Genomic DNA, 23,089 nt, shown 5'->3' on the forward strand with positions numbered 1-23,089 from the left:
CACTGAATCAAATGAGTATGTGTAACGTGAAAGTGGACATTCACTGTGACGGACCCGCGTAGAATTATCACCAACTTCCAGCTTTGTTTTGTCGAGGTTTTGCAGCACATCTGGCGTTTGGTTCAGTCTCTCCTCATCCACCTGGTTTCCGGCAGCGGCAGGCAGCTGTTTTCAACGGCGTAAACTTCATCTTAAAGCCCCACATGTATCGGAACGTTTCTGACTTTGTTGACAATAATCTGAAGGATGCTATGATCGCATAAAAAGAAAATGTAGATTTATCTATGATTGAATGAAGATTGAAGTTTGCATGCGCCCGTCTCGGTCCCTGGGGGGAGTGTTTCAGAAAGTAGGTACCTGACTTTGAAATCATTCTGCCATCACAGTTTTGAACTTCAAATGCGTCTAATGGGATTTGTTGAAATTTAGTTTGATCAATTCACTTTCACAAACAATTCACTTTCCATGCGAGTTAAGAACATGGGTTCAATTCCAAATTAAACCATGAACTGTGCACAATTTCAAACTCTGAACTACAAATTCAGATTCACCACAGTCAGATCTAATAAACATCTGCCCATAGGTTGTCATGTAGTGCCGCAGACTAAATAAAGGGTAGGACCAACTATGATAGGAGTAATGATGAATGGAAGTGGCACCAGGCAGATGGAGTCGGGGGTAGTTATAAACTTCTATAGGCAGCACATTATGTCACACTTGAATGCTCCACAAGGTGGCAGGTGGTGCAGTTGTCGGCAAAGAAGTTCTGGGTTTGAACCTGGCTGGGGCCTCTCTGTGTGGAGTTTGCCTGGTCCCCCCACCCCCCCCCCCCGTGCCTCCATGCTCCGATTTCCTCCCACCGTCCAAAGGCATGCAGGTTAGGTTAATCGGTGACTCTAAAATGCCTGAGGGTGTAACCGTGAGTGTGAATGGTTGTCTGTCTCTATGTGTCAGCTGGGATCGACTCCAGACCACCCCCAACCCCCCACCCTCTGAAGGATAAGCTCCACAGTTCCGGTCACATTTAAAAGAACCATGACACCACACAGAATACCATAGTGTTCTGCATCGTTGAACGTGTTGTTTGCACCCTCCGGGCGGCCACTGCTTTCACTCCATTTCACTTCACTGTGAAAAACATCTCATGGACACTTGAAACAGCAACATCATGTCTCCTTTCAGTGTAGTCAAGGTTATGGTGCTGCGTGGTAATGCAGTGCTATATGCTAATTCTCATAGCAAATAAAACCCAGTGTCTGCCTGAAAGACGAGACCGCATTAAGTTATGCTAACATGCTCACGATGATGGCTGAATCCAAATGTCCACCCTTTGGGCTTAACAGCTGAGCCGCTCCAGTTGGGAGAAAATATAAATAAAAGAGGGTAAAGGTTGATGTGCACAATAAAACCTTCCTTATACTTTGATGATCTGAACATTTAAAATCCGGACGTTTGGATTCATGCCAGCGCTAACGTGCAGATTATGTTTAGTTTAGCGTGTTAGAATGCTAATTGCTAATTAGCACTGAACACAAAGTACAGCTGAGGCTGATGGGAGGGTCAATCGTTTCGTAGGTGTTTGGTCATAAACTGAACTTTTGGACAAAGTGAAATATCGAGGATCATCAGGTCACATCCTGAGGAGAACATTGAATGTCCGTGCAGAATTTCATGGAAACCCATCAAAAATAATTGTTGAGACATTTCAGTGTGAGTGTGTGGACCAAAGCGATGGACCAACCGATCAAACAGACGGACATTCGTGAAATTAAAACTTCATTCAAATTAAGCGTGCTTTAGAAAATGCCCAGCGGGAATGTGAAGTACATGTGATTTACAGTGAATGCTTTTAAACACTGTTGTGGTTTTCATGGCATTTTATAATTCATTTGGTGTTCAACAATGCATTACACCAGTGGATTTTAATGTTTTTATGAAATGGAAGTGAATATTTTCAACTTTCGGCACACAGAAGGCCATTTGAAGTCGACAAGCCTCAGCGCCCGGCCCTGTAGAACTGAATGTGGAAATAGCAGGTATGGCAGGTATACCGAACGTGTTGAAAGAGCAAGTACCAATGAGGACCAAACTGAGTGCAACGACTCTTCTGTCATCTTTATAAAAGGGAATTCATGTTGCTGATCAATGGTTTCCTCTACTGATGTTTGTGGACTTGCAACGGATTACACTGTAGACTACCAACATGACCTGACAATCACAACAAGCCTTCAGATGGTTGTAATTCCACTGTCAATATTAAGCTGCTAAGGTTTTTCCATTTGAAGCCTTTTGGAACAAAGACATCCACGTCTTAAAGTGAGCTATCTAATATAATACTGACCTGCGAGGAATGACACATGACTCAGCAGCGACTGATAGAATGATACTGACTGCTGATTGATTTGTAGATTAATGCCTTTATTTTGAAAAATCATCGCCTAAATCATTATGCAAAGCAGAAATCAATGTCTTACGTTCAATTTGTACAATACTAAATGTTAGCAAAAGACAGTTAGGAGGTTAGGAAGAAGTCTAAATATTGTAGGAAATATGTGTTTGTATTGTATGAGTATTTTCCTTTAAAGGCTGTTGCTATGAAGAGAATCACTGTGTTATCTATGTGGTTTAAAATAAATCATGTAGCAATATCAGACGTAAGAGAGGAAATGTTCCACAAAACGTGATTGTGAAGGACGAGATCTCAATGCATCTCACATGCTCCAGTGCCTTTGTACAGTGTACATTACATGAAATAAATATTTTCTAAACAAGCTTGGAAGTGAGAAGGATCATCATTTAATTTAGCTTGTGGACTTGTGGTTACCATGGTGACTACAGATACTGCGCTGCGTGGAGGATGTGTGCTTCTCCCTGCTGGCGGGAGGTCAGTAACGTCCATTTGATTATTGTCCTCAAGTGATCAGGGTCATCACACCTAGCTCAGCAGCTCAAATGGGAGAACACACCACGTGGCGGCACTATTGGACGTCATGATCAATTTACCTGTGTGAAACTAGAGGCGTTCATTTTAATCTGTACAGAATAGGACACCCTCTGTCTTTAGACCCTCGATTCAGATCAGGAACCCCCCCCCCCCCCCCCCCCAGATCAGAACAGATCAACACAGTAAAATAACAGTATGGACAGTCATGATGACAACAATTATAGATTGTAACATATGTGAAGAATGGATCCGGGAGGACACTGAACTACCTCAAGTGTTGCCAAACACACCTGAACGACACAGCCTCCTCTCCACCATGGAGACATGGAAGAGGACACACTACACAGACAGACAATTCAATTCAATTCAATTCAATTTTATTTATATAGCGCCAAATCACAACAAAAGTCATCTCATGACACTTTACAAATAGAGCAGGTCTAGACCGACTCTTTATAATGTTATTACAGAGACCCAACAGTTCCCACCAAGCACTTTGGCGACAGTGGCAAGGAAGAACTTCCTTTTAAGAGGCAGAAACCTCGAGCAGAACCAGACTCTAGGTGGGGGGGTCATCTGCTTTGACCGGTTGGGTTGGAGAGAGAGAAAGAGGGAGACATAGAGAGGGAGGGAGAAACAGACAGACAGGCAGAGATGTATGGCAGCACTAGCAGTAGAAATAGCAGCTATAATTATAATAATACTGGAAATATGACTGATAACAGTAGTTACAGCTGTAATAATAGCTAAGATTAATAATAGCAATAACAGCTTTAATAGTAACAGAACTACGACTAAACATAATAACTGTAGTGATGAGAGTCAGGCAGGCCCATGGCAGCAGCAGCACCCAGGCGTACCAGGACCACGATCCACAGCGACCTGCGAGACGAGAAAGCACAAAGAAACTCCGGGGAAGATATAAAGTTAGTAACATGCATTGGACTGTGATGAATGAAGACAAAAAGGCAAAACCCATGCACACCATTCACACAGAGAGGAGAAAGAAACAAGACACACACGCAGAGGGAGAGAGACAGAGACGAGAGGAGAGGCAGAATCTCCTGGAGGGCGACGATCCAGATGCAAAAAAGAGGGCGCGTATGTTGCGTAGGTGAAAAAAAAACCCTGGTGTCTATGACGAGCATTTTTTATCAGGATTTAGGAGCAGATTAGGAGTTTCAGTGTGGTCCAAGGTCCTTACCAAAAATGGCACGAAAAGCATAATGTTAAGCGGTGTTTCCCGATTTAGTGGGATTAGCAAAGGATGTAGCTAACAAGCTAACAAACGGGCTACCACGCTTGCTAGTGTAACCCAGGTTATTTTTAGTGGCCAGATTTACGCGCATCCCGTGAATGCACCGTTAGTAAAATAGAGCCGCGTGAAAATTCGGTTTTAACCCCGAATACACATTCTCACACACACACACACACACACACGCACAGTCGCCGCGGGAGCACGTTGCTCGGGCAGGTGTAGGAAGCTCGGCTGGAGTCAGGAAGACTCGCAGACGGGGAGAACGACTGCGAAGCGAGACACTTGGCGTGGGACTGGACAGGTGAAGCTGGCAGTGTTTATCAGCGGAGACCCTTGTTGTGCTGCGGCGTGGCTGTACGGAAGAGCGGTTGTAGGTGTGGAAAAAAAACAAACTCCGTCGTCATTACTCATTATCCCGGTGAGTTAGCTACACAAGCTAATGAATTAGCATTTTCGGTTCTGTACGGTGTGTTTGAATTTTATTTTACTTTGCTAGTGACATTTTACTCAAAGAATTGAGCTAAACCAAAACCAGTCAGGATGAAATTGAAATATGTTGCTGCACGCGAAACACAGTGTGTTGCTGTGCTATTTAGCCGCTAGCACTTGTTGCCTAATGGCGGCCTGGCGGCTAAACTAAGTGCAACGTGCGCGGCTAGTTAAGCATGTGCAGGCAATATGTGTGTATTTGAAAATTGTGTTTAAAGTTAACGTGTGTGTGTGTTTGAAGATGTAATAGGCCAAAATGTGTGTTATTTTTTCCCTTCAAAGGAGGAAAAAGAGAGTTGTTACTTAAGTGTTTCTTATTGTTAATGCTCTCTATGTCAAAGTAAGAAGCATTATAGGATATAATGAAACTGTGAAAATTGACTGTATATATTGACTGTTCTGCACACTGTTTTTTTTTTTTTTGAGGGACTATTTTCTGTCGACCATTGGAGCTGTCCTTGTTGCTGGTTGGACCATCGTTGCTGCTTGGGAGAGCCTTGGAGACGCTTGGATGCCGCACCTTCCTGAGGGGTGGTAGGAACCTTGTTAAGGCAATCTTGTTAAGAAGGATCACATTTTTTCCATCTTTTTTTTTTTTTCCTGAGATCTCAGAGGTTATCTATTTTTGTTTTTTTTGTTGGGCCCAACCATCAGTTTTATTTAAGGGACACTGAAACAGACTATAAGGTGGTTTATTGAGAACTGAGGTTCTTGTACATGTTTTGTTGAAAGAGAAACAATTATATGTTTAAGGTACATTTTGGAAGTGCAAATGAATAACCTTCTATAAATACATTTTCTACTCCTTTTAGAAGCAATTATTGTGTGTGTGTGTGTGTTTCTGTGTGGTGGAGGTCTTATCACTCTCTTTGAAGGATTGCTACTGCCAATCTCCTTTATAGAACCTGGGAACATTTTGAAGAAACTTGGAGCTAAACACTGGATATCTAAGTCAGAACTGTGGATTAGGACTTAAGGTGCTAATATTTAGATATTGATAACCTAAATATTCAGAGCCGAATCAGCACATAGAGTTCCTCACACATAACAAGGTTATCAGTGAAGAGAGGGTTACACAAGGGTTTGCTCATAATAAATGCCAGGGACTTGGAGTACTGTCGGCGTCTTAACTCACTTGCCAGAGGGTTGTCTGTCTTCAGCAATGAGGTTTAATAAATAGGTGATTAAGATCGACCAAATTGTTTTAATTTCAACTTTTAGGGAGTGCTACTGCCCGAATGCCAATGGGTACATCCCAGTTCCCTTATTAGATCATTTCTTGCATAACCCAGAAATCATTCTGGTCCGCCGTCATGAAGGCCGTTCCAATGTCCCTATTTCTGCTCTGAGGAATGAGGAGGGACGCCTGAGGAGAAATGAGCAAGCATGTGCGCAAGACCAGTCTTCACAGAAGTCTTTTACTTTATTAGAAATCAATGAGAAGGCAATTCGAAATCAGAATGTCAAATAATGCAGATGCATTTCTTGGTTTGGAATGACAGGAATTTTGGGTTGCAGTTTTTGTTGGATGCTTTGCTATCCCACATTTTTTGCATTGTTATTAATGGACAAAATGAACCCTATTCTTTGTGATTGTTTTAGCCTTTCACTCTATAAAAAATCAAATTCTTTATGGAATTTAATTCCAACATGCATATTTTTATTCCAACATGTGTATTCGAAGCTTTAGGGGGTCATTCAGTCCTTTTATAAAGAAGTAATTACAATATAAAAACACTTCCTGTAAAGCTCTCCAATCTTCATAAACAGTTACTCTTTTGTTGCTCTTTGGTATATAAACATGATTTCTCCCCTCACAAACGCTACAATTGGAATTACCAGGATCATTGTTTTTAGAGAGACGTGTTGATAATGGCACACTATTTGTCTGTCATATGTTACATAAAGATGTACATTTTGTAAATAAAGTGTGGCAAAAATTCTAAATGAAAAGGGAGTAGCCCTTTCAAATGCCTGATTAAAACCTGAACTCTTAGTTCAATTTGTGAATTCAGTTATTTATTTCTCTTTTCAAAACTGCATTTTCAAATTGATTTTGATTTAGGTATTCATTCATGATGATTTAATATGGGGTGCCCTGTATCACACCTGGTAGAGCGGGTGTCCCATGTACAAAGGCTGAGTCCTTACTGCAGCGACCCGGATTCGATTCCAGAAAGAATAATCTTTAAAAAAACAAATGATGCATTATTAACTGTTTCATGTTGTTTTTTTAATACAACCCTTTTCAATTGGACCTATTTATTGACTAATTCATATATTCATTTGTTAATTATTTGACTAATTCCTGTTTTTATTGTCCAACTAGACAACGATTAATAAACATGCTTTATAATTATTTACATGACGCTTGTGGTCCTCCACAGCGCTGTTGACTCACAGGAAGTTTCCTCCATGTATCTCAGGTGAGCCTCCTTCATAAGTAAGAAGATGAATTCAGTATTTGTTAATGTCAGTTTTATTTATTCTTTATTGCAATCAAGTCAAACTTTTCCATCCTGACAGGGAGTATAACAACACGATATCTTTACAGGTGCCCAAAAATATATTTCACTGACCTTTTTTATATTTGGCAAATTATATGTCTCTGCTAAAACAATTAACAATATATACTATTTTATTTATGAAAAAATACATTGTCAGTTTCCACAACAAATACCAAAGAAGGTATGTGACACGTACAGTAGTTTTGTTATATGACAACTCGAACATGCTACAACTTAAATACGTTACTACAGAATAGATAAAGGGCCGGACACATGACAACAAGCACTGCTTTGGTCAGGGTTTCTCAGCTTTTTAGGGGGTTAGGTGGTTTTAGGTTCCAAGGTTTATAACAAAGTTGTCAAATAGTTGTGTGAAGGGTTGGGGTTAGGGATATATAACTGATATTGTCAAATTCTAATTAATTTCTTTTGTAGAATTTCTTTCTTTTTTTAATGTGACAAGCATATAAACATATTTCAGTTTTATTATGCTGCATATTTATTAATTCTCTTACTTTTATTTGATATGTTAATATCAATACAGTACATCTGTATGTACATCTCCTAGAGAGTGCTGCAGGAATGAGTCTTTAAACCCGGGAAATTAGTTTGCATTTTTACACTTCCGGTTCCCTCGTCTCGAAGTCAATGGGTTTTTTTTTGAATGGGATCTTGCTGAACAAAACGTTGAAGTATAAACTTTTGTTTGCCACAGAGCTTTCTGCAATAATCCAAAATCCCATGGAGAAATCCCTTTGGCTTTTTGTCGAGGGAACCAGGGCGATGCTAACTTCCGGGTTGGCCCACAAAAATCCCTGTAACACTCTATACCGAAGGCTGACAAACTCTGACACAGTCAGTCATCAGGTGTAGAATAGAGCACATTCTGGACGTGAATATGCCATCTTTACACATTTTTTAGGTTTGGCGTTATCGCGGATGTGGTGTCATTTGTGGCACTGTCCTTCTAAAGTTTAGTAACACTGCACACTAATGTCAAGGGGGGAAAAAAACATTTGTGTGTAAAGTACAGAGCTAGATTCAGGGTGTGGTTAGCCTAGCTTAGCATAAAGACTGGAAGCAGGGGGAAACAGCTAGCCTGGCTCTGTCCAAATTTCAAAAGCACATATAAAGCTCACTGGTTAACATGTAGTATCTTGTTTAATCTTCATATAATGCATATATAGTTAGAGCCCTGTGACACTGTGCAGTCACTGCACCAACAATGTCTGCACATGACTCCCCCGAAAACCACAAAATGTGTGGTAACATTGTTTGATCTGCACACAAACAGCCAACAAGATAAAAAAGTGTTTGTGAGCTAGGGGTGTTGGTAAGGTATTTCTTCAGTTTGGACAGAGCCACGCTAGCCCACTGCTTTACGGTCTTTGTGCTAAGCTAACTACATCCTGTTGAGTCACACATGTCACCCTGTGCTTTTCATTATTGTACCAAGCTGTAGAACAGATATTACAGATTCCTGAGACCACATCACTAAGAAACATGCATGTCTCTCACTTTTCTGGCTTGGAGATGTACTGAAGCTGAAAGAAGTTGGTTTAGTGCAGAACCGGGGCTTTGTTCTCTCACTAAAATATGAACCGCTCCGTCTGGGAATTGCTGTCTTAATTTGTGGCATGCAGTGACTGAGCGTTACCATAGCGATCCACAGCTGAATCCCTTTTCAAGGGAAAGTCCAAGGACAAAGGCCTATAGGGGTGATCAACATGTCAGAACAGACTCTGAGATCATCAGAGTGGGACAGTCATTCTGGCCCCTTCTGGTGTATTCAGTGTTAGGATGTCGACTTGAAAGAACCCTTGAAATGTATCTCTCTGAGGGTCTCGAGGAGCTTTGTCAAGCCTGAGAAAATAACCCTGACGACAACATAATGATGTCATCGGGCTTACAGATTACAAATTCATGACATAAAGCCTGCGTTACAAAGTGAGGCTGTGGAGTTTAAGCATTTGCCAGGGAGGGGGGGGGGGTCTAATCACTGGAGTACCCCTTTCAAACCTCCACTCCATACACATTGAGAAGCCACAAATGAACACTCTACAACCAAATACAAATTCTTATGTCGCAGTGAGTAACCAACAATGCTGGCAATCCAGTAGGCCTTTCCACAAAGACTCACTCAAAAAAGATGTCACTTAGATGAATCAGATGAAGAATAAACATCCTGCCTACAGCTAAGACCGCAGGTCTACTCTGTTTTTAGAGGTAAACCACCTGAAGCCTGACCCCTATTTCTGCTAAGACTCCCGACCTTGAGGCTGGGACCCGGCTTCGGTCCCTTGTTATGCATACAGGGTAGAAGGACCTTTCTAATACTGAGCTATTTTACATGGAAAATAAGCTAAACTGATGTAAAATATATTAGATTCTCTAGACTATATAATACACTTGCACTGCATGCATTGCATGCTCTTGAAAATAGAATATTGACATGACAACTTGTCAACTGTCTAATTGCTGGGGTCATGAGAATTTAGAATTTAGACAAGTTAATTTGCTTTCTTTCTTTTAGACAAGTTAATTTGCTTTCTTTCAGAAAGAAAGAAAATCCTTCTTCTATTCCTTTAAAGACAACCTCCCAGATTTTGAAACTTGACAGTTCACAGTCGAGCTTTAGTGGTCACTGGGGGATTTTGGGCGCAATAACAAAACCAGGGAGTGTATCCTTAGTAGGTCAAATCATCAAAAGCTGGTCCAGACTGTTTCATCCACAGACTGTACGTTTCACGAAAGCCAATCAGAGTGCGACCTGTTTAGTGTTGGATCAGCCAACTGAGCCAAGAGTCAAAGTCAGTGTCCCGAAGCTGATAAGGCTTCATTTGCCACCAACAATGTGATGTTAATACTTACTGTTATTATGCTATTACGATACAGTTATTCATACGATTATCTATTACTATGCTATTTCTATTACATTGCAGATTGCAGTAGAGTAGATGTTTTAGTTACACCCACTGTAACAGTGTTAACAAGGTGAGGATGACACAAACCGTGACCAAACATGAAATTAAAAACGCTTCACAAACAACATAATTATGCAGAACATACTGAATACAGTTTCACTTAGCCTAAACAAGTTCAAATTCCCTTGAGATGAAAACTCTTGTTCTTGTACAGAGGGACACAGAAACAAAATCCACAAAAATGCACAATAAAAATATGATATTTCCATGAACTTGGAGAGTTCACTAAATATTTAATACTACTATGAAGTGGTGGGGTTTTTTTGCCTTATTTTTTCCTGTGGAACAGCTGCAGAAAGTCTGGTATGAACAAACTGTTATCAGGTATTTTCAAGTATTTACTTTAATGCATCTATTAATATTTTTGTTATAAAGTGCCAAATTCTGAGCGATGACATTGGTTAAAGTATAAGTGGAGTGAAGCTGTTTCTAAAATCTCATTAACACTGACCGTGCATGTCAGGATTGTTATCTGCCCACTGTTGCGGGTCAGGAGCAGAAGGTGGACTGCAGCTGCTTGAAGGCGGCTTGTCTCTGTTTTTTCTCCACTTCCTGTCTCTTGCGCTCTTCTTTTTCCTCTCGAATCTCCGCCTCAAACTTGCTGCCCTGAGACACAGCCTGCATCTGGCAACACACAATGACAGCATTCCCTCCCATCAACACAAATCATACTACTCATACTTGTAGTCTAGGGCCGGGCCTCGCTTTGCTGTTTAACTGATCCAAAACTGATCCAAAATTTTAAGTGAATGGCATCTTTTGATACTGCACATGTTCCCGACTATTCATGTTAACACTTGTATTTTGTCAGCGAGCAGCCCTTGTAGTGGAAATGAGCTACGTAACCTGTTGAAAGATAACGATGGAGGCCACTGTTGTCCTGTAGACTTTCAGCGCTTGTCTCCTTCCCCAGATCTATGCCTAGGCTCAACTTTATTTTGGAGGTCTATGGTGAGTTCTTCGGACTTGACATCCCCAGTTTAAAATTGGGAACCTCTGTCCTTGGCCTGAATGTTTGCTTTTGAGCCCTTAGCCTTCAAGTCCTGTGCACTGTAATAAAACCTGTATAATATAAATATATTGTCCATTTGTGTCTAGAAATTAGTAAAATGTTAAATGATTGAAATGATGACCAACACTATTAATTAAGTCAAAATACAAGTCATAATGTTTAACATGCCCGAAAGAAGCTAAGGCCAGACTAAATACTGTCACTCTGAAGATGAAATGTCAGAGTAAGGACAAGACACCATATAGTACAGACAGAGTACCTTGGCTTCAAAGAAGTCTTTGGCCCCCATCACTCCCTCAGTGGAGACGTTGATCTCAGACAGTCTGGCCAGAGCCATCAGACCACTCTCCTCCTGCAGCTCTCCGGCCGCTGCTCTCCGGAAGATCAGCAGGAACTGCAGGCAGGGAGTTCAAATACAGTGAAGACGGTTTCCTTGCAGCGTCCATGTGACAAACCGTGTCGCCTCAGTTTGCCCTTCTCCACACTTCAACATCACCCTCCATTCCCTGCTAGCCCGTGGACACCTGCGGGCCAGCGACTTCACGAGTCACCTCAGAAGGACAGGCTCACCACCCAGCGACGGATGGATGAGGGGAAGGGTTTTATTTTTTGTTTCAGACTCTATACCACACAAAGAGTATGAATCCACCTGTCTTCACAGCATGAACACTTTTTAAACTGAGGCAAGCAAGGTAATCAACACCGACAAAACCAGGGCCAGAGGAACCCCCAAAATGTAGCCTGGGAAACAGACTAATCCGACAGCTGGCCCAGGTCAGGCAAATCATAACCGTTTGTCTCATATGAAACCAACTGGACGGTATATTTTCTCTACAAGAAGAACAAACAATTGCACTTATAGCTTTGTATGACCCAGTATTTAATGATGATTGAATACTGGGTCATGCAGTACAGTAACAGGACACACCAAAGTCACACTCTCACCTCTCTGAAGCTCAGTTTGCCATCAAAGTCTTCGTCCACCTCTTTGATCATGTTCTTGAGGCCCAGGTGGGTCTGTGGAGCTCCCAGCTTCTCCATCATCAGCTTCAGCTCCATCAGGTCGATGAAGCCGTCTTTACCCGTGTCATACCTACAAACCACAAAACCCACACAGCGTTAGGTCCAACTCGGCCTGACTCGCCGGATGTCGGCTGCTGGGATAAGTCTGGCGACGGCAACCTCTGAGCTGGCAGCCAACACGCTGATAATGGAAAGATTTGGAACCCCCCCCGACACTATTTAGCAAGGGCACCGTCGCTGCATCATGGGCTTAGCGCTGCCCAAGAAGATTGTGATTGGTTTAAAGAAAAACAAACAAGCCTACACAGCACCGTATGAACTCATACCGTGTGTTATAATAATGTTTTATTAATTAAAACTAATGTTTGTTTCTCCCACTTTTCCCTCACTCTGCTACGTCACCCACTACGCCATCACTCCGAATGCCACAAAAGCTCAAATCCAGCTTCCGGCTGCATTCTGAGCTACTGGGACTGTTGTTGGAGCAGGGACCGGTATTTCTTCTCCCTCTATCACTCAACATCAGTACAAACCAGCAGCTCTAGAATATGTAGAATTTTCCCTTTTAAAGCTCTCGCCTCAGTCACAAGCATGTGACTGTGAGAGATACAAGCATACAGCTGTTATCACCAACTGGATGAGCCGATGGCAAAGCCCGCAGAGACTTGTGTCTGACAAGAGTATTTATAGCAGCTTTCAGCAACTGTGTGTGTGTGTGTGTGAATACATACTGAAGTATCAGGCCTGCTGACCCCAGAGTGAGACTAATCTCTTCAGGCCAGAAACCAAGTCATTGTTTCATTCTAGCTCTTGTGAAGGCCACGAGAACCTGGTCCCTCGTGTAGCTCTGTTAACAATCAGCCTGATATGACATCATCACCTACTGAAACCCGACCCAAATTAAAAGTCTCTGGAGAAAAGCCCTAGAAAAAAAAAATCAAATACACCCAGCATCATTTAGAGCACTTTCTTGAAATGCCATATCGCCATAGTACGTCACTCTGACAGTCAATAACAAACGGTGACGTTTGTGTGTGTATGTTGTCAAGGAGGGTTACTGACAACTGTGTGTGCTAACCCCCAACTTTGTCCCAAAATTAGCTTACATCCTCCCTGATCCTATTTTTAATCGGGAGGTCCTTAAGCTCGAGCCCTGTATTGTTTAGAGGGTTTGTAAAACTGCATCATTACAGTGCATCAACCTCATGACAACAGACCATGTTGGCTTGGCTTAGTTACATTTGTCTTTGTTTATATAAAATATTTAAAACAACATTTTAGCAGGCTAACAAAACATAATAATAATTAGCAGGGTAACGTATAACATTGAATGCAAATGTTAAAGCAAGGCAATTTCTCCTTGGTGCTATTTTCTTACCTGAGGCAATTCAATTTTATTTATATAGCGCCAAATCACAACAAAAGTCATCTCATGACACTTGACATGTAGAGCAGGTCTAGACCGTACTCTTTAGAATATTAAATGTCTTTTACTTGACCAGGTCAGTAGAATGGCATTCCAAAAAAAATAAAACTATATTTACCTTAGTGGGGGCAATGGCAGCAATACAATAAGAACTGAAACAGGGTTGGGCGATATGACGGTATATACTGTGCTACAGTAGAAATGTGTCCAGTTGTAGAGATTTGCCAATACTGTTTCCACCACGGGAGCTAGCGTCTTTGCTATATATATTTGGGCCCATTTGCGTGATTTGGTGCTGCTGTCCCAGGGGGTGCCGTTCAAACGTTCAAATCACCAACAGTGTTTAAAAATATGGCAGGGCATGAGGAATTCAACTGACGAGCAACATATTCAAAATTATTTAATAAAACAAAATGGCAACTTTCTCGTTTCCTCTAGCTTCACTCATAAAACTTGACCCAAATAGACACTGCTGCGCTGTTATCGTGGTCTGGCCAACTTTCCGTTAAAAAACGCATGATCCAGATTGCGCTTGATAATTAAATCATTAATTAATAATGATTCGCCTGCCAAAGGCCTGTTTAAAAAAAAGCAAATTTGAAGCCTTTTGTGATTCACTTCAATTTTATTTATATAGCGCAAAATCATACTAGAAGTTGTCTCAGGGCACTTTTCATAATATTAACAAAGAATGACTGAACACAGCCTGTGGCCGATGAGAATTAGATACCAAATCTGACACATTTTCAGAATCAGTTGAGTGCATCCAGCCAAGTCAAGGATTGGTGCGTCAGACTGACATGCCCACCATATACTCAGAAGCCAGCTGTCGCTCACGACGTGAGATGTAAATGTCTGTTAAAAAAAAACAAAAAAAAAAACAGTATACATACACACAGAGACACATCCTCACCCAGGCAACAACCTCCCCCTACTGCTGGTGACACCAACACCTCCAGATACTTCAACAGTGGAATAAACAGCTCTTACACCTAAACTACAACAGCTGACATATCTAAATATCAGTTATAAACTATTTATTTATGTATCATTCTTCCCTCATTACCTATTTATTATGTATTTTTCGATATATATGTATTATTATTCTTATTATTGGCATTTTGTCCCTCTCTCCGATACACACACAATCAGACAAATAAACACACAAGCCATATTTGACAGATTTACCCTGATTATACCCTTATTATTCCGACCATAGACTGCATATAAAGATGAACGTCGCGTCTCCACTTCCTCCCGCTGTACAAAAATTAAGCCAAAATGTGCCAGATGCGGTGGTCATTTGGAGCCATGGTATCGAGGTCCCGCCCATACACCCGCCCGACCTAATCGCGAGCACCCCACAGTCAATCTCAGCTGTCAATCATGACGTTTCACCCCCTTTTTATTGCAACAAATAACTACCTAAGATGACCATGTCGAGTTCTGGATGTCACCCTGTTTTATCCCCATTCCTATGATTGTTGTTTTTGCAAAGTCTGTGCGTTTTTTACAAATTAAGATTAAAGGAAAAAAAAAAAAAATCTAATTTGCATATTTATTCATTTTGGACCATTTTGGATTTTAGACCCACACACTGTTGAGTCAGGTGCTGAAGAACAAAGAAACAAAACAACGTTTGCTTGCTGACAGCTACAAGGTAGGTGTAGGGCTTTCTATAACATGTATTTATACAGGATAAAACTAGTACAACAATGATACCACATGGAACTTGAGGACCTGAAAATGTGCCGTTTAAATCCAAAACTTGCATCAACTTGTTTTGCACTTCATTTGAGTTGGAACTGATGCCACGTTGCCTGCGACAGTCTGGACTGAGCCTCATTGTTCTGCAGCTTCCTTGTTAATTATAGATGCCTGAGCTTTTGGCACGAGGGAACTCACTTTCCCAGCTAGTGTTCTTCTCCATCTCTCCCATTATGACCCATTCGGTTCAGCTCAGTTCGAAGAGCTCTCTGATGCAGCGCAAACAATGTACGCCACCAAATCACATCGTCACATTTCAAAACATGGGGTAAAAGATGCTCTTATTTCTCGATGACCTACCATCATCCCTTTGGCACGTCCGTCAGGATACACGGGCAAATCCGGAAATACTCAAAACTTGCTCTTGAGTGATTCAAAATCCTTCATCTATTACAGCCTGATTAAATGTTGAAAAGTGAAATGCGCCTTTAAGCTCTCAGAGGAGGAAAACTGGGTCACCAGGCGGTGGATGCCCCATGGGAATGTGGACTGCGTGAATGGGATCAGTGCAGCAAAAGAAGTGAGACTAAAGAGATTTGGAACAGGGGTAACTGAACCTCCTACATGACAAAATGTGGAGGTTAGAAACCAGGTTGTGGTGAAAGTCTAGATCCTCCATCTGGGGAAAATTCAGTGAAAATCCAAACAATGAGGACAGTCTCAGGAAAGGGCAGTCACCATCATCTGACAAACCACCAACCCAAATATAATGCGGCAAAGGTCAAAGGACAAGAAGCCGAAATATCTTATAAAGTATAGAGTCTGCTGAATGAGCTCTACCTGGGGAATTCCCAGACCAGCCAATCATATCTTTTGTTTTACTGACCAACTACAAAGCGAATTAAATTGAAGATGCAACTGTGCAGATGTTAGTCGGTAACCATCAGTAACCTCTCATGCCCTTCCGACAATACTAACGGTGTGTTCGCACCAAACGCAAAGTGAATTTGTCACATGGCACGATTATGTACATGAAAAGATGCAAAATGTGTTAAGAAGACACTGTAGGTGATAGTCTACATAAAATCTGTTGTTGGTAGTACTTTATTTATATGGCTGCACAGCTGCTGTCAGCGATAATAAACATCTTAAATGCAAGTGAGGTGATTCAATCTTAAAGTTACACAGTACAGTAGATATCTATGTGTAATAATAACGTCGCTGCTGTATTTATGCCAATTCTTCATTTCAATTGCGTTATTGTGAGAGCCGATGGAGTAGCTACAGTGTTAGCATAGCGTAGCCGTGATCGAGCCAAACTCCATTCAGAAAATACGCATTTTAAAACCTGACGGCATGACTTTTGATCCGTTTGCTGCACAGTGTTTCCCATACATATGCTCCTACCTGGGCGGCCCGCCCAGAAGATACATGAAGCCTTCAGACACAGCTAACATGACTTTATGTTTGTCTCCAAAAGAAATAAACTCCGTAACCCGTAACTCATCAGCTAGTTTTAACTGTAAGAATTTGTTGCTTCAATGACGGCTCCAGATTCATTTTGAACGAGCGTCAAAGAACTTCAGTAATCAATTGTGACTCATGATGAATTGTCAACAGTTCAATCAAGCTTAGTCAATTCTTCGTGTAGAAACAAAGGAGCCTTGATCTGAGATTCCAGCAGCATGCATACAAAGATACTATTGTCACATGGGGCAGGGTCTGCCCCTGAGGAAACCGTCAAAGACAATGGTTGCCCTTGTCCTCCGGTTGAAAAGCATTCCAACACACGAAAACTGTAAACTATTAAGTCCCAGAATCAGCTAATGTCACCAACATCTGTTGCGTCAACAAAGCGTAAATACATAAATAATGTAATAAATAAAGAGCATTCAAATAAATTCAAAAAAAATTTTTTCTCCCCTTCAACTCAAATCATTTGATCAATTTAAATGATCAGCGTAGAGCCCAAGCGGTGTTAAACTTAAATTCTTGCTTTCAGCAATATCTGTGCTAGCAACTAGTGTATGGTTAAGTTTGGGTTTGGATTATGGTTATGGCAACTAATCTCAAGCTTTGTGTCTGTTGTTTTGCAGGCAGTGTACGATGGAGTTTTCAGAGCTTTTTCACTTACTAACTAAAACAGTTAACCAGGGGGCTGTAAAGCCTAAACTATGAGCTGAAAGACACTAAAAAAGCTCCTTAAAGTGGTGCCCCAGCGGCCTAACTGTGTGTCCAAAGAGAGCGCGAATTTGAAAAGTCGAAGCAACAGCCAACGGAGGCGAGAAGTCGGGAATTCGCCTGCCGCAAGTGCAACTTGATGCAAGTTACTTGCGTTAAAAGTTAGCCGGAATCCTTGAATAGAAGAGCCGTGTAAGAGGTCACGTGATGACTACATATGAGCATCACCCCTTGATTCCACCTGGCAGGGCAGCGTCCCATTCCAGCAGCGACAGTCACTCTCTGCCAAAAGGCGCTGCAGGGCGTTTCAGAAGCATCCCAGGTGAGCCAGGCAGGAAATCGGTCACAGGAACGGCATAGAGCATCCGGTCAATTTTCTTTTTTTCTTTTTTTTTTTTTTAAATAAAACACCCCATGTAGACTCCCGATCGTATACCACATTACCACAATGACATCGCTATAACCGGTGGCACCAGGCCATAGTGGAAGCACAAAAATCTAGGAAAAATGACCAAATCAACAAGTTTAATCTTTAGGTTAACTGATGATTAAAATAACTGTCTGATGCCGCCCTAAAGTGATTACATATTTTTAAACTAAGAAAATAAAACAAGTGAGGAACTGAGAAATAAACCACCTTCAGCGCATCGAAGTATTCATGGTAGGGTGCAGAGAGTGGTTAGCACTACAGTTAGTTAGCTAGCTAGCTAGCTAATTCTGTCAAGTGTTTTGCACCACAGATATAGAAAGGGAAATAGCTCACTGGGTGCTGCTGTACATCGCCACTGTACGTCTGGAGCGGTCCATATCTAATGCAACGTGTACCGAGAGATGCAGGCTTCGCTGCACAAATCGCCCGGATCTTCTTGAAATCCGAAGCGATTTTCATGAAATTTGGTTTGGTTAAATTCAGGTGTTGGGGGGGGGGCAGATCTAATCAGCTCTATTCCGAAACATTAGCCTTTCGAATAGCCGCAAAGTCCACTGGGACATGCAGGTTCCTCCAATCCATGAATAGGCAACTTGTCGTGCATAGCCCCCCCCCCCCCCCCCAAAGGCCCATTCTGAGCCCTTGGGGGGGGGGGGGGGGGGGGGGGACCCTGCTAATTCACTCTATTACGTATTCATGTATTCAGATTTTTTTGACTCATTAGATTAGCCTTTTGGTGACGTAGCAGCCCAGTTGTTATTTTTGACCAGTTGGGGTTGTCAACAAACCTCAACCCCCTTAATTTCATTGGACGTGGGTAATACCGGGACAGCTGACGCGTCTCTCCTCTCGACTACGACGCGAGCATCAGATGGACACGATGTACAAGCAGAAGAGGGACTGCTGGCGGAGAGGGGCCTGCAGCGAGTCCGTCCGAGTCAGCAGAGTGCTCGCACCTGGAGGCTCCGCGTCAGCAGCAGCAGCAGCAGCAGCTTAATCTCATCCCGATGAGCTTCCTGCCCTACATGCTCATTCAGTCCCAATCCCCACGGCGACAAGTAAACACGTCGGGCCGCCGTTCCACGCGTAAAATCGACAAACAAAAAGAACCCTCCGCTTTCAGCCTTACCGTTTGAACATCGTCTCCATGTCCTTGATCTGCTTGCGGGAGAATTCCTTGAACTCCGTGTAGGGGTTGAAGACGCGGGTCGGTCGCGGGGCAGCGTTGCCCTCGTTGATGTCCAGCCTGCGGGTCAGCTTGGCGGACAGCTCGGAGGACGAGTCGCCCCCGGCAGCCTCCGGCTCCTGCGGTCTGGGCGGCACCGGGCTCTGTTCGGGCTCCGGCCTCGGCTCAGCCTCCTGCGTGACGGCCAGCCGCGACTGCAGCTTCCGAGCCAGCTCATCGGATGCCATGCTTGAGGATACGACGCTGCTCACCGAGGCTGTCAGAGAGAATGGAGCCTGACAGCCGCTTTAAGTACCGCTGTCAAACCGCCTGTGACCCGCCGACAAGGGAGAGGACGGTGCTTCCGGTCGCATTTTTTTTTTCAGAATAAGACAGTTTGTTTTGGGGGGTTTTTTCTACTGACCTCCTCACAGGAATGTTTTTCCCCTCCAAATATGTGATATTGTTTGGCTTCTGAGGTCACCGTTTAATTTCCAGCGCCTAGATTTTGCACAAAAAAATAAAATAATTAAAAAAATAGAACGAAATAGTGTATATTGTTTTCCCCTTTTCAGTGTAAAAAGATACAATAAGAGCAAAATGTTGGCTTGAGATTCACCTAATCCAGAAGAGGGCGGTAATGCTCCACATAAAATGACCTGTTTAAAAACTGGCAGGAGGTAAAGGGGAATAACAATAGATCACAAAACATTACTTTTGTTTATTTATTATTAGTGTTTTCAGCTAAAAAAAAAAAAAAAAAAAAACATTTGTATCCATTTGTAAAACACTTTTACTTTTTTTTTTATCACAGGCACTAAAGATTTATTGATTGATTTTGGATTGAACTATAACACCCACTAACACACACCAGGCTGATTTTCTACACATGTAGATATGTGAACGATGAATAAACTGGAACAAAGCGAGTAGGAGAAACATCATTGTTGTTGTACGTTTCTCTCAGTTCGGTGTTGCCCGCTCATTAATGAAAGCGCATGCCTCGCGAAACACAACAGTTATATTTATGAGCCATTATTGATATTGATATTGAGTTTTGGGACAGCACCATGCTAGCAAAATGTTTACGCTATCTGCTGTGCGCTGCTCATCACCAACCGTACATGTCTGTGTTGAAACCCATTGGAATTTTGACACAATCTCTCCCACGTCCTACATTCTCCGCTAATCCACTCCACTAATTCTGATCCACGGCCCGTGACCTTTGACCCTGCAGCTGCAGGCCCGGTGGAGAGGCTGCATGGTCCGCCGGGGCCTCTGCGGTTTTTGAAAAAAGCAGAGGAAGTCAAGAAAGGCAAGAAGAAGAAGAAATGAGTTTTCTCCATCACTCCTTTGAGACACTGAAGTAATATGAAGTATATAATTCAATAACAATAAACAGAAATGCAGTTCCTGACCAAAGTCTCTCTGTGTCCTCTTTGTCTTAGACTTGTACAATATTTCAAAAGAATATATTTATCGTGTATAATCAAGTTTTTGTTGTTAACACAATTGATATCATTCACTTAAACTGGCTTTAATATCTTCAATAGACAAAGGAGTGTTCCTCTTCTGGCAATTATGATATATCTAATTAGTTCATGGGTCGGATAAACTGTAGCTGTGATAATGAGCCCACTCCTCCTGAGACCCAGTCCATTGACTTGCGTCCTATGTAGTGGACATTTTGTTCACATGCCTCTCCTTTTAATCTTTTGAGCTACGCTATCAATACCCACTGTATTGTCCAGGAGGAGGTCCTGGGCTTTCCAGTGATATGTCTTGGGATAGGCTGGGATGCTGGGACCTTCCTCTTTTCTTCCCATCCAAAATGGACGGCATAGGAGCAAGCACATTTTATTGACATTGGACAGTTGAGGGAGATTCAGATTTGGACATGTCGGATGATGACAGAGACGAGGATGAAGTTTGAACCTGTGACAGAAGAGGAGGAGGAAGATGCAGGAGGCTCAGATGAGCAGACAGAGACGGACAGGGATGAGCAGGAAAGACGTCGTCCTCTTTGGGCTCAGGAGCAGCGCGTATGTTTTATTTAGTCCCAGGATAATATATTCATTTCCAGCAATTAGCCACTATTGATATTCATGGTAACAAAATAATATAAATTATATATTTTTACAGTAAATGGGTAATTCCATGTAATGTAACACCCATAATGCAGACATATTGCTATGTATCAGTGATATTGATCAGTGATCCTTGAAGTTTAAAGATTTCCCAAGCGGTGTCATGAAATATATACAAACTGCCTCAAGAATGCAAAGTTTGTACTTATGAGTGCAGTAGGGTCAATTTATCCAAATGATGCACCGCTACCGGGCTACATTTAATCCAGTTAGATTTGTGTGAGGTTTAATTATCATTCCTGTTATTGCCTTTCATTCATTTATTGCTGTTTTTTCTGTCATAATAATAGATTTAGAACCGAATCCCCAAAGCGGTGTCAGCTGCCAGGAGACAAGCAGTTGCAAAACACCTTATTGAAAAATAAAACCTGCAAAGGAAGAAATGCAGAACAAAACTAGATTGGTTTAGGTTTGACAAATAACTAAATCACAATAAAAATAAATATATCTGATCCACTTTAGTTCTGCTGCTCGCTGTTCAAATAAACACACTCAAGGGGACCCATCAAACGGCATGGACATATAATGACAACGCATTCAGTTTTAATAGAAAATATGCTACCATCCTTGCATCCAGCAACCAAGTGACCCAATCCAAAATGATAAATACTTTTAACTGCTTTTTAATCAAATTCTTGGTTTGATATCACTCTACTGCCATAATGCAATGTAAAGTTCATTTTTTTTATCTTATAGGTTTGGCTGTTTTTTCAAACTTAAATGGTCCCGTGGGCCACTATAATGGACATGCTGTGAAATTAAAAATTAATTTTAAAAAGTCTAAATTGTAAGATTTTTTTGTTTTTTAACACTAAATATATAGGAAATCACACCCCAAAAAAAAATTTTTTCCTTGGGTCCCAGGAGGGCTTATGGTGGTTAAGTCTGTCATACCATAGTCTTGGATCAACACGTCGCTGCCTACTGTCACCAGGTATTCCTCCCGGCGCGGTGATGCGGCAGAACTCATTTTTCCAACAGCTTATCACTTCAACTCTTCTGCTCTTGTCAAAGGTCAGGCGCAGAATGAGAGATCTGGAATTTTGGTCTCTGCTTTTAAACCTAACCTGTCAATGATATGTGGGCTAATTATGGGATTTTTTTTTTCTTTTATTAAAACTGTACTAACCGTACTATTATCATGTCATTGGCATAATAACGATAATTTATTAATAATAATAATAATACAGTAGTCTTCTGCTCACAATACTCTAAATCATTTTCCCCAATGAAGAGAAATCTATTTCTGTTGTGTCAGTGACTGTGTGAGAAAATGGTAGGTGGTAGGTAGTGGGATGTCATTAAATAGGTATATGGGGGCATGTTTTCATTTTTCAGTGCTGCTACGAAAACACTGCAGAGCCTAACCCCGTAAGTGAAGCAGTGGGAATATCTGTTATGTGTCAAAAGACGCAACCAAAATGGCTTGAATCAACTACTTCCTCCAGTTGTGTCCAAATTAATGGAAAGCCAAGGGAAATCAGAAAATTCTATCAGAAATAAATGCAGCGTTTAAAACTGGCTTAGAAAACATTGGGCTTGGTTTCCTTGTTCCCTAATACAGGCGGTGCTACAGGAAAAGTGGCACACCACTGACAACACAATTTTATTCTACCAAATATAAAACACGCCCCTGCAGTAGCCCCATCTTAAGCCTGGGCAATACATTTGGCCTTTTGTCCATTTGAGAGTATGGTGCTCAGCCTCTCCAGAGCCGCTGTAGCGATTGTGTCGGCGGTTGCGTTCCAGATGGTAATGAACCGCTCTTGGATGCTACTGCTGGTGTCGACGTAGCGTTGCACAAGCACCAGCTGGC

The 23,089-nt window shown here is 41.9% G+C and overlaps 1 protein-coding gene across 2 annotated transcripts; it reads right to left on the minus strand.

Moving 5' to 3' along the window:
* Window positions 1-10,671: 10,671 nt before the first annotated feature.
* efhd1 (EF-hand domain family, member D1) lies at window positions 10,672-21,779 on the minus strand. 2 transcript variants are annotated; one of them, XM_070906411.1, is made up of 4 exons: window positions 21,766-21,779; window positions 12,140-12,287; window positions 11,454-11,588; window positions 10,672-10,806 (listed from the first exon to the last, which is right to left on the minus strand). In XM_070906411.1, exons 1-4 carry the CDS (start codon window positions 21,777-21,779, stop codon window positions 10,672-10,674), a joined length of 432 nt encoding a protein of 143 aa, XP_070762512.1. The 2 variants fall into 2 exon arrangements, with proteins under 2 accessions (XP_070762512.1, XP_070762513.1); XM_070906412.1 differs by lacking the exon at window positions 21,766-21,779 and adding an exon at window positions 19,091-19,423.
* Window positions 21,780-23,089: the final 1,310 nt, after the last annotated feature.

The sequence above is a fragment of the Enoplosus armatus genome, chromosome 5, assembly GCF_043641665.1.
Source record: "Enoplosus armatus isolate fEnoArm2 chromosome 5, fEnoArm2.hap1, whole genome shotgun sequence".
Classification (NCBI taxonomy): Eukaryota; Metazoa; Chordata; class Actinopteri; order Centrarchiformes; family Enoplosidae; genus Enoplosus; species Enoplosus armatus.